General features: G+C 47.6%; 1 protein-coding gene across 2 annotated transcripts in view; it reads left to right on the plus strand.

The window, feature by feature from the left end:
* The window catches only part of SFSWAP (splicing factor SWAP), an 86,800-nt gene that overhangs the window by 14,827 nt on the left and 59,664 nt on the right, over positions 1-12,309 (plus strand). For both annotated transcript variants that reach the window (XM_065889797.1, XM_065889796.1), the window contains exons 6-7: positions 678-790; positions 1,736-1,871. In XM_065889797.1, the coding sequence (XP_065745869.1) occupies positions 678-790; positions 1,736-1,871 (249 nt within the window). The remainder of the gene's footprint in view (positions 1-677; positions 791-1,735; positions 1,872-12,309) is intronic.

Genomic DNA, 12,309 nt, shown 5'->3' on the forward strand with positions numbered 1-12,309 from the left:
GCGAGCCTCGTGCTCTGTGGATCGTTCTAGCGTGCACCCCGTGTTAGGGCCTGAGGCTAAATTACGCAAGTCCACAGAATGAAGTGGCTAATCTTACTCTTTTCTTTACTCTGCCTTAAGCTGTTGTTTTTATAAGTGTCTAAATTTGGAATTCTTACTACAAAGACTAATTAAGTATTTTGAATAACATTCTGAGACAGCAGTACATGTGTCCGCCATTGAATTTTTCTTCCAGCTGAAACACGATTTTCAAAATCAGTTGTATGCATCTTGCCCCAGACCTCATCTCCTCCACGGTTGTTCGTTTGCTGTAGTTCAGTACAAAATCTGTTGCTGTCATTTTACCTTCAAAATCAGTACGATTTTTGCCTTTTTTCCAAAACATTTAAATATTCAGTGGCTCCAGACTAGTAAATGCCAGAGGGAAGGTGCCAGCAGGGCCGAGGTCAGGCTCCTTTCTCGCTGCCTTTGTTTCTTATGATCCCACTTGATAAAGTCACAAGCACACGTCATTCTGCTGAACGACTTGGGTGGCGGCAAGCTAGGGAACATTTTGCGAAGGTGGTTTTTGGACAGATAACCAAGAAATGGCTGCGTATGGTTCTGCCTTTGTGTGCGTCTGAGGTCTTACGGAATTTATTTGTACCTTGACGTCTTGACGTGTGTTTTGCTTTCAGAGTCGGGGGTCAGCTCTGACAACGAAGATGACGATGACGAAGAGGGCGGGAGTTACCTGCACCCGTCCCTGTTCGCTTCCAAGAAGTGCAGCCGCCTGGAGGAGCTCATGAAGGTTCTCATCTCGTTACTGAGCTGTAGCTTTAGGCCATGGCAAAACTGCTCATTTAACTTGGGAAAATTGTTAACCAGGCATTTCTTTGTATACTAGCTTTTTAAAACTTTGTTAGCATTGACGCATATCTCGCCTTTTTTTGGCTTGGTGGCAAAGGATTTGCCCCCTTTATTTCTTATATATCCCATTTTACAAAATCACAAGCAATTTATTTTCATTTTGTTATAGTTTTACTATTGGGGATATTTAGAATAAGTAAAGTGTTGGTTAAGACTTGGAAAATTACTTTCTCATGCAGGTTTTATTAAAACAGGATTAGATTTCATAGGTGTCCAGGGTACGTGCCGCTTGGAATAGCCTGTTACCGTCACGGATAACATAATGTACTAGTGAGAAACATAAATTAAAGAAAAATTTTCTTTTCATTCTTATTATAAGGAGTTAATCCACACCATTCATTGTGCCATTTGTGATGTGAAAAAACAGGGGTCCGTCAGACCTAAGCATGTCATTTCAGCAGTCACGCAGTGTGGCCGATTGATTGGGCTTTAAAAGCTGTTGGTGATTAAAAATCAGAAATTGCTTTAAGGATGGACAGAGTTTGAGGTTTTGCGTGAATTTGGAGGCTCACACTTTTCTCAGCAACAATCTGGTCTCGGTCATCCCTCCTTTTCCTTCATGTCATTAGGAGGATTGAGGTGATTTGTTTATTCAATTCCTCTGGAACTCACACCCAGCTAGAGCTCTCGTCGGCCACGGTCAGGGCCTCCCTCTGTGCGCCTGCCCACGTGTGTGGGTGTGGTGTGCATGCGTGTGCTGCGTGCATGCGTGTGCTGAGGTTTTTCTGAAGCGTAGACACCGTCCTAGAGCCTTCTTGCCACAGAAGGGTTCTGCGTGACGCAGAATGCAGGATGTGGTGTGACCCTGCACCCTCTCTCTCTGCAGCCTTTGAAGGTGGTGGACCCAGATCACCCCCTTGCGGCACTGGTCCGTAAAGCCCAGGCCGACAGTCCTGCCCCCACTGCACCCACAGCAGATGGCACGGCCGTGCAGCCCTCCCAGGTGGAGTACACCACTGACTGTGAGTACCTCACTGTGCGCCTCCGGGCAGGGTGTCAGGTGCGGGGGCAGGTATGCAGGTCCGGTAGAGGTGCCGTGAGGAGCGTTCGTGTTAAGCATCCTTAGCATGTGGCCTCATCCTTTTGCCTGTCACTTCACGTTGGCAAGATGGCTGCCCTATCACCAGCATCAGCCCTGCATTCCAGGAAGGATGAAGAGGAAGGGCAAGAGCAGAAAGCACTTTCTCGTGGTCTTGCCGTCCTGCAGCACAGGCTGGGAAGTGGGCTTTCAGTTGGCTACATCGCTGCCCTAAACAAAAGCAGAGTTCTGTTAAGAAGAACGGGGCAAGTGGGCGTCGGGGGACATGCGTTGTGCCGCTGTTTGCCGGGGTTGCTTTCCTAAAGGACACAGGGGTCTCATGTGCACCTCGGGATTGGTTACAGTTCCTACTTGTTTTTGCTGGTTGCTACTCTTTTCTCTTTTTAATTACTTAAAGGTTATTAATAGAAGGTAAATCTTGAAGTTCTATTCAAGAAATCATTTGAAAGTATTTAACCTTGGTCTCATTATCAGGTCTTTTTAAAATTATTTTATTCAGAGGTTAAATACTGAATGAGAAGAACCTTTAGCAAAGCCACGGGAATTCATCTGTTCAGCCTACTTCACAGGGACACCTGGTACAATGAATTTATAAAGCTTGTCACTCTCAGTTAGAGATTGGAGGGTCAGCCTGAGGTTAATTCCCTTTTAAAACGTAAGCTGCTTGTCACTTTAGGAAGAAGCTTTTGTTAAAAATGATAACTGTGTCCTTTTGCAATTCCCGTCTGGCACTGGCATGCAATGTGTAACTTTGATGTGCTAAATTAACATTTTTAGACTTCAAAAATCAATTACTTGAGTGAACTTAATGTATGTGTCTTTAAAAAAATCTCTCAGAGAACTCAGATAATTTCTTTAATGCATAAATCAAGTTAAATACAGTTTCTTTAAATGTTCAAATCAAAGAGCGGATCTGGTGCGGTCTCATCTTACCTGCCTGTTGGTTCCGGGCTGGGGGTGCAGTGGGCGTCAGAGTGGGCGGTAATCCCTGCAACACTTTGTTTTTTTTGTTTTTTTTGCTGTACGCGGGCCTCTCACTGTTGTGGCCCCTCTCCCGTTGCGGAGCACAGTCTCCAGACGCGCAGGCTCAGCGGCCATGGCTCACGGGCCCAGCCGCTCCGCAGCACGTGGGATCTTCCCGGACCGGGACATGAACCCGTGTCCCCTGCATCGGCAGGCGGTCTCTCAAACCACTGCGCCACCAGGGAAGCGCTTTGTAAATCACTCCTCATGCCTCCCGGCGGGGCTCTCAGTACTGACAGCCCGCCCACCCGGGGGAAGCCCGTGAATCGGGAGTTGGACGTGACCGGGAGCTTCTGCCCCCATCTTTACCTCAGTCCAGGGTATAAGCTCACTGAGTGGTACGTCTCTGGCTTCCTTTTTCCTTGCTTTCTCTTTTCAGACCTGTCTTTGAATTTGCACAAGTTGAATGCAGTGTCCCTTCGCCTCCTCTAGATTTCTAGAGCTATTAAACTTCTTGCATCGGAAAGGAATAAAAATTCAGGGTTGAGTGGCCGTTATCCGGTTATTCGCGCTGCTAATCACTAGTGTGCGTGCAGTTAACTACGAGGTCGGTAATGGCTCTGTGTTTCTACACAGCCTGTAGGACTGGGCAGGGGAGCCGAGGGAGGCCACTCCGTGACTCGGGGTTTTACTGCGAGGTCCTACGCTCTGATTGTTGACCACGGCCTGGGCCGAGTCACGGCTGGCCGGAGGATGAGAGGGGTGGGCAGGACCCAGGGAGCCTGGAGCCCCATGACTTCAGTCCCTCCTGCCACTCATCAGGGGCCCCAGAGGCCAGGGTGACCCTTGACAGCCTCTCGCCCGGGGGAAATCCCACCCTTGCTTTATGCAAACCCTGCAGGCCAGTCCATGGGCGGGGTGTCCTGGTCCCCTCCCTGACCCCTGACCCCAGCCGGAGGTGCTCCAGCAGTGGGGCACCCGTTAGTGACCACCTCTTCCCCTCAGTGAAATAGTTGTTTTGACAGTCATCTTCTTCACCCATGCAAGAGTGACAGACACGAGTAGGAGAGGCGGTATAGGGGTTATGCCTGGTGATGGACACACACGCTGCGTTGAGGGCCAGCCTCACGTGTGCCCAGGCCAGTGGAGGGGAAGGAGGGAGTCGGTGCTGACAGAGTGTGTTCTGCTGAGACGTGGGTTTCAGCCATGCCAGAGGGCTGGGACCAGGTTCTGGGTTTTCCAGAGAAGCAAGGAACCTAGCGTGTTTAGGTGAAACATCTCAACTTACAAATGTCAGCAGTGAATTCATATTTTGTAAAAATACAAGGCGTATTTTGTAAAAACATAAGGCAAGTCAGATGCTACACATAGGTGCCCGTGTCCAGCCTCTGCTGTGGGTGCAGGAGGGTCCCTGGGCAGCGGGACAGAGGGAGGTGGCAGAGCTTCTCTGTGGAGACCGTGCTCAGCAGTAGTCAGCTCTGCCCAGAAGCTAGGGAGGGGCTGTCAAGGGGCCTTCAGATTTCACACAGATTTAAACGCATCGTGCTGGGAAGTGAGAGCATTTTCGTTAAAATGGGGAGGACAAAAGCCAGACTCCACCCGGGTGGGAAGTGAATGGGTGGTGTAGAAGTGGAGACCTGAGCACTGCCGCTTTGTGAAGAGGGGAGGGGCAGTGCCTAGTGGAGAAAATGTTCCCTGAGAGCCCTGCCTCCAGGATCGGCCCCTTGGGTTGCCATGACAACAGCCCATCTAGCATCCGGGAGTCATAGGATGGGAGAGGCGGCCTTAGAATTTGGATCTAGATCAGAAAAATGCCTAGAAGAAATGAACACAGACACCTGTACTTGGGTTCTCAAAGATGTTTTTATTTGTAATTGGAGTCTATGGTTATCTTAAAAAGTAGCAAGCAACAATATGAAAAATTTGAAAAAGAGGCAAATAAAGGCAACATGGCTCATCAGATAATAAAATGAGATGTTACAATAGAAGTCCTTGGGAGGCCTAAGTAATTGGTGGTTTACACAAAATGTGTGATTAAAACAGGTCTGAAAATGCTACATACGTACGTGCCTGACACGTGCTGCTGTTGACCCACTTCTGACGTGGGCCACGGCCTTGCCTCTGACGGACGTCCTCAGCACAGCCAGCCTGAGTTCTGTGAGGTGAGGTGCACGCCAGGCGCCCAAGAGCAGAACCGCAAGCTTGCAGTGTCTTACTTCAAGGCTTTCACAGTTCTTTCTCCCTCCTTGGGTTCCACAACAGTTTTTTGTTTTTGTTTTTTAAGCAATTGGTGTTTTTATCTGATCTTTTCAAAGGATTCAGTTTCATTTTCACAGAATCAGTAATTCTCTTTTCTCACTCAGATTTCATCTGTTTGCATAAATTTTAATTTAATACGTAATTACGGTACGTTTAACCAGAAAAAGTTTAAGTGAAAAACGCTGCTGGTAAAAAGCAGAAAGGTTCAGCGTTCTAAAGAGGAGTGCCCTGGCCCGGTGTGTTAGTGCCTCCGGGGCCTCCCCGGCCCCAAACCCAGGAGGCCCTTCAGAGGGGAGGGGTGAGTGAGCCCCCCAGAGACAGGTGCAAACAAGGAAGGACTGGCTTATGAAAAGCATGGTATCGGGGAAAAGCTATTCGGAAAACAGATCCCATTAGAGCCTCACCTTTTATCCAACAGCAAAACTACTTCCAGGTGTAAGTGCCAGATGTGAGAGTTCTCAGGAAAGTAACGACTTTTTTTTTTTTTAATTTATTTCATTTACTTAGTCTTGGCCGCGTTGGGTCTTCATTGCTGCACGCGGGCTTTCTGTAGTTGCAGCGAGCAGGGGCTGCTCTTCGTTGCGGTGCACAGGCTTCTCATTGCGGTGGCTTCTCCTGTTGTGGAGCGAGGGCTCTAGGCTCGCGGGCTTCAGTAGTTGTGGCTCGCAGGCTCTAGAGCACAGGCTCAGTAGTTGTGGCGCACGGGCTTCGTTGCTCCGCGGTATGTGGGATCTTCCCGGACCAGGGCTCGAACCCGTGTCCCCTGCATTGGCAGGCGGATCCTTAACCAGTGCGCCACCAGGGAAGCCCGAAAATAACAGAACAAGAATCATCTATTTTAAGCCAACAGACATTATATTCAAGTAATGGAAAAAAACAAAACCGTTGAGAAGGCAGAAAAAAACTAACAGAAACAGCTTTTACAGTCAAATAGGAAACAACTTACAGCCCAGTAGAAAAATGAACTGCAGGGCTTCCCTGGTGGCGCAGTGGTTGAGAGTCCGCCTGCCGATGCAGGGGACACGGGTTCGTGCCCCGGTCCGGGAAGATCCCACGTGCCGCGGAGCGGCTGGGCCCGTGAGCCATGGCCGCTGAGCCTGCGCGTCCGGAGCCTGTGCTCCGCAACGGGAGGGGCCACAGCGGTGACAGGCCTGCGTACCGCAAAAAAAAAAAAAAAAAAAAAATGAGCTGCAGCATGAGTAACTCACAAAGGTGAGATGAGCGTAAAGTTTTAAAGGTTCCCTGCTGCTCGCTCAGACGGCGTGTATCTGCTGACCTCAGAACCTAACCTCCGTGGAAACAAAACCCACCATTTCATCTAAATCAGGCGACAGCAAACACATGAAGAGTCTGAGACTTTGTTATGGTGGAAAATACCCATTCGCAGGCACACAAGAACACTTTGAAATTATGTCTTCAGATAAAATCGAGGTTTCTGGGCTGTGGGAAATGTTGTTTCATGGATACCTGTTTGAATTTCTTAGTAATCATAGAGATTAAATAAAAGAGAGACACACCATTTTTCAGCTGTCACGTAAGCAAAGAAGGAAAAGAGGTCGACATCATGTTGCTGCTGGGAGTGTTAGACTTGTGGAGGGCAAGCTGGCAGTGTAGACCAGAACCTAAAATGCGCGCCTCTGACCCAGGACTGAGCTTATGTGTGTAAAGACTGAGCTTACAAGAATGTTCACTGTAAGAACGATTTTTATTAGCAGCAAAAGACTGAGATGCCCTGTGTGTCCCTCAGGGAGGACGAATGGAGTAGGGTTAGGGCACAGCGGCAGCTGGAGGCTCTGCCTGGGGCTCCTGGTGGGCGAGGGTGGGGCCGAAGGGGGCGTTTGGTGTGAGACTAGAGGGGCAGGTAAGAGACTGGTACCAGCGGTGCGCTTAGAAGAGGGTTCAGGGTGAGGGGGTGACTCCTTCCCTGGCCATTTGTACCACTTTGAACCTTCTCAGAAAAATTGCAGGGGTGTGTGATGCTCACTTGAAACACTCGTATCCTGAGTTAATTCTTTGCCGTTTTGAGATTTTAATGGCAAGACTGCTTTGTCAGCTCTCGCTGTACCCTGTTGAGGCTGAAGCAGTCCTTGTGACAGCTTGTGTCCCGAACAGAGGCGAGGGAGCCCACCGGCTGGGGCCCGTCCAGGCAGCTGAAGTCACTGAGCTTTTCCGTCTTTTTACATTACTTGGTGTTTAATAATCACCTTAGAAGGGACTCAGTCGTCCCTTGTTATTTACTTTCTGCTGATCAGAGGTTTTCCTAGATTTGGCAGTCTAGGAAGATTTTTTTTTTTTTTTGCGATACGCGGGCCTCTCACCGCTGTGGCCTCTCCCGTTGCGGAGCACAGGCTCCGGACGCGCAGGCTCAGCGGCCATGGCTCACGGGCCCAGCCGCTCCGCGGCCACGGCATGTGGGATCTTCCCGGACCGGGGCACGAACCCGTGTCCCCTGCATCGGCAGGCAGACTCCCAACCACTGTGCCACCAGGGAAGCCCCTATTTTTATTTTAAAAGAATTTTTTTCTAGAAGCTCCTAAAATATAGATATGCGAAACTTAATCTCTTTCATTTATTAGCCTGACAGTGAACTGTCTTTCATGCTGTTTTCTGTTATTATTTAGTTGTCTTCTGCTATTTATCTATAAATCCTTGCAAAAAAGCATAATAAAAATAAATTATGCGGGAAGCAGTAATGCTGAAATACCACCCACTATTACAGCGTGCGGTTTTTTAAATAAAATGCCAGCTTGGTTTTTTTGATGTTTCGGTCTATAAATAGCTTAAGTGAAATTAAACCACATCACGTGGCTGCAGTAGATATTTTCATGCTTCTTCCCAGTTTTTAAAATGTGGTTTTGCTATTGTTTTTAGCATTTTTTTCTGCAAAGTCGTGACCTTGAAATGCTTTACTTACCTTGCAAACTCTTTTTTAGAAATAGCTGTACTATAATCCAAGAGAAGTAAAAGGGAAAAAGTAAAAATATTACCCAAGATGCCACCATCCAGAACTAGCCATTTTTAACATTAAGTGAGCATCATTGACACAGTGAAAAAGACTGAGGTATTGTGGGAAAAGGGGGAAAAAAAGAAAGCTCATATCTTTAGAATACAAAGATAATTTTTATGCAAAGGTAGATTGAAAAGTTAATGTGTAGATAGAAATATTTGTGTTAAAGTAGAAATAAGCTTTATAATTTTAGTTGGATTTAGCTGAAGAGCTGTAATGGAAACGAAGTAATTCCTGAGCTTCAGTTAAAAGTCTCTACCGTACCTCAAGGATTCCGTTCTAAAAGGAGAACGTCAGAGAGCTTGGAATTGTAGGGGTTTTTTCAGGCTGTATGTTTTTTATCTTAGATGTTATTAATCAACTAAGAAAGTAGAGAAAATTCAGCACTATTGAAATGCCTTCCCTTCACCCCTCCCCTAACTGCTGGGGTCTGTTTTAAGAAGTACTGTGTTTAGATTGTGAGAGTTTGAAGTAGTATTTACATTCTGTTCTTTTCCCTGGTTGGTTAGTCTGAGTTCTACGGATTAGTTTTTTTTTTTTGTCAGAGCATCTCTCTTTGCGTTCTTTATCTGATTCGTTTCTTGGTTGTTTGAATTTCATAAACAAGTAAGTTTTTACGAGGGTTCCATTTCATGCATTCTTGAAAAGTGCCTGCCATTGACCCTGGTGTAGAAAGGAAAACTTGCCTGGGTATAAAATACTTGGGTTGTATTTTCTTTCTCTGAGCTCTTGTAAACTAGAATCTCACATGGTTCTTCCTATCAGAGAAACCTGGGTTGGCTGACTTTTGCCACCGACGAGTTGAGTGAGTTAGTTGGTTGGTTTTCATTAGTTGCTCCTGGGTGCTGTTCTCTGAGATCTTATGTTTGAAAATGTCTGCTGCCCTTTGACATAAATAGCAACTAGGCAGAGAATAGTACACTTAGTCATACTTGCCTGGAACTTGGGAGCGTTGCTGCATGTTGCTGTGGAAGGGGCGAGGCCAGCTCCATCTTCCCCTCCCTCACCCGTCAAGAGCTTGCTTTTTCTGACTGGATACCTAAAGAATTCTCTTTGCCCTTAAATTTTAATAACTTAATCAGCATAAAGCCCCCCGTTTTCCTGGAATTTATCATATACCCCTTCAGTCAAAGATGCAGTTCTCATCTCAGGGAAATTATTTTCTGTTATACCTCTGAACGTCTTTTAAAAGACACCAGCTTCCTTATTTTGGATCATCTTTTTCTTCAATATCTGTCATTTTCTTTTGTTTTTTTTTTAATCTGTTTCTCTTTGACATTCAGCATGATTACATTCACTTCCTATCCATCTTCTCCTTGGTTGGTGACTTGATTTTTTTCAGCTGTGACTGTTCTGTTCCTTATGGTCGATAATGGTGGTATTTGGGCCTCGGTTTGTTTTCTAAACTCTCCAGCAGGTTTGCAGACCTTTTGTGTAAAGGATGTGAGCATTGCCAGTGTGGCAGCCGAGCAGCCTCTGTGGTGGCTGCTGGTGCCGGTGGAGCATGAAAGCCACGCTGACCGTCGGGAGCAAGGACGTGTGGCTGAGCCCTGATAGAGCTTGGTTTATGGGCACCGAACCTTGAATTTCGTAGAATGTTTACATCATGGAACGTTGTTTTGTTGGTTTGTTTTGGGTTTGTTTCTGAACCGTTTGAAAATGTAAGAGCACCCTGAGCTCTCCCGAGCTGGGCTGAAGCAGGCGCAAGGGCCCAGTTCCTGGCCCTGTTCAGCAGGATCCCTTCCATCGCATTACTAGTCTTACTTCCTTTTCTTTGTGCTCAGTTGAATTCCTGTCTCTCCAGATTCGTCCGTGGCCCAGAGAACTCAGGTTGCCTGGGTTCTTTCTCCTTCCAGACTCAGTTCTTTGCTGTTTTCACGGCATGTTCCTCCCTGGGCTCCTTTTGCTGGGCCTTGTCCTTCTCGCCTTCCCCCACTCAGGTCAGCAGCTCCATCCAGACCTTTCATCCCAGCACTGGCCACCCCTGCTAGACACCGTTCTCACCTGCCCTTAGATGCTTTGTCGTCCCTCCCAAGTGCAGCTCCTCTGGAGACTCCATTCTCTGCTCTCACGAGATCCCCAAAATGCCCTGGAGCACATGTCCTTCCCCCAGTCGGGGGCCCAGGGGAGACTTCTGACAGCACGGAGCCCGGGCCGCAGGCTCCCACCTCCCATACCCCTGAGGCTCTGCCTCACCGTGAGCTCCTGGTCTCCCGCTTGAGCTGCCTGATGGTTCCACCCGGACTCCCCAGGACCTGTTCTTAGGTAGCTTGCCTCCAAAACTTCCATACGGTATGAAAAATTCAGGGCATTTTGCTTGAGGGTCACTGATGAAGATTTTAAGTAATAGTTGGAGACAAGGCATCTTGAGAAGCAAAAAAAAAAAGAGCAATTGCTTTTCAACACTGGCCTTAAAGTTCCTGAGTCACACATTCATGTATCTAAAACGGATCCATTTGGGTGGTTTCCAGTGAGTTTACAAGTGAGAAATTCTCCGTGTCACTACAGAAGTCTTCAGATTTTCGTCTTCCAGTTTGGTGACAGCAAAACAAGTCTCCTTTTGTTTGGGGATTCTTTCTCCTTAAACACAGGGCTGTCTGGATGTCACAGTGAAGGAAATTAAGCAGGGTGGCTACTGTGAGCCCGCGTTGAGCTTCCATCTTCTCTAGCATCTGGCTTCTGAGCCCTTAACAGCCGTCGGCCACCGTCATTCACTGTGGTGAGGGGAGCCCCAGGGTTTTTAGACACGGTATGTGCTGATCCAGATGGTGAAAGCTTTTAAGTATTTGGGGGATGGGGAGAGTCATAATATATTATTTTTTAAATAAATGTATTTATTTATTTTTGGCCGCGTTGGGTCTTCGTTGCTGCGCGCAGGCTTTCTCTAGTTGCGGCGAGCGGGGGCTACTCCTCGTTGCGGTGCGCGGGCTTCTCATTGCGGTGGCTTCTCTTGTTGTGGAGCACGGGCTCTAGGCGCTCGGCTTCAGTAGTTGTGGCTCGCGGGCTCTAGAGCGCAGCAGGCTCAGTAGTTGTGGCGCACGGGCTTAGTTGCTCCGCGACGTGTGGGATCTTCCCGGACCAGGGCTTGAACCTGTGTCCCCTGCATTGGCAGGCGGATTCTTAACCACTGTGCCACCAGGGAAGTCCCAGGGTCATAATATTTTTTTACTTAAAAACTGTGGATGTAGAATTTGAGGGAGTTTTTGTTTTGACTGTAATTTTCCCTTGCAATTGTGTATGATACACCATTGTATCATCAGTTGTATATGATAGACAGCTAGTAGATAAGTGCTCTGCCTAGAGCTAACGGTGGCCAGGAGGGGTTTTTAAGGAAGTCCTGAAAATTATCCCAGTCCAGGAGGTGAAGCCAGAAGGCTTGAGAACAGACATCAAGAGACAGTTGCGTGGATAAGAGAGTCTTAAGAAAAGGGATAGAGAGGGAGGTTTCAGCTTTGATTTCTCTCATTCTACTTCTGAAGCACCTTGAACGTTTTTAACATTCCCTGGGATTATTGGGCACTTTCCTCCCCCTTGAAAATGCAGAATTCAGTGATAATGTTGCTTACCATTGAATTGTGTTGTTGATGCTTAATATTTAAACTCCTGTAGTTTAACCTCTCCTCAGGTAAAGGTTTTCAGTGTGAGAAAGCTAACTCTTATCTGTAGGCAGAAAAAGATTCTCCAGTCAAGTAGACTGGTTTTTGGGGGGTTTTTTTAGTAAATTTATTTATTTGTTTTTAGTTTTGGCTGTGTTGGGTCTTCATTGCTATGCACGGGCTTTCTCTAGTTGTGGTGAGCAGGGGCTACTCTTTGTTGTGGTGCATGGGCTTCTTATTGTCGTGGCTTCTCTTGTTGTGGAGCATGGGCTCTAGGCCCACGGGCTTCAGTAGTTGTGGCATGTAGGCTCAGTAGTTGTGGCTCGCGGGCTCTAGAGCACAGGCTCAGTAGTTGTGGTGCACGGGCTTAGTTGCTCCACAGCACATGGGATCTTCCAGGGCCTGTGTCCCGCGTTGGCAGGCGGATTCTTAACCTCTGCGCCACCAGGGAAGTCCGACAGCTTGTTTCTTGAGCTGTTGGCCGCTGGCACCAATCTGGACAGGCCGTGCTCCCAACCTGTAACCCGGGTTGTTCC

The sequence above is a fragment of the Phocoena phocoena genome, chromosome 13 (genome assembly GCF_963924675.1).
Source record: "Phocoena phocoena chromosome 13, mPhoPho1.1, whole genome shotgun sequence".
NCBI classification, from domain to species: domain Eukaryota; kingdom Metazoa; phylum Chordata; class Mammalia; order Artiodactyla; family Phocoenidae; genus Phocoena; species Phocoena phocoena.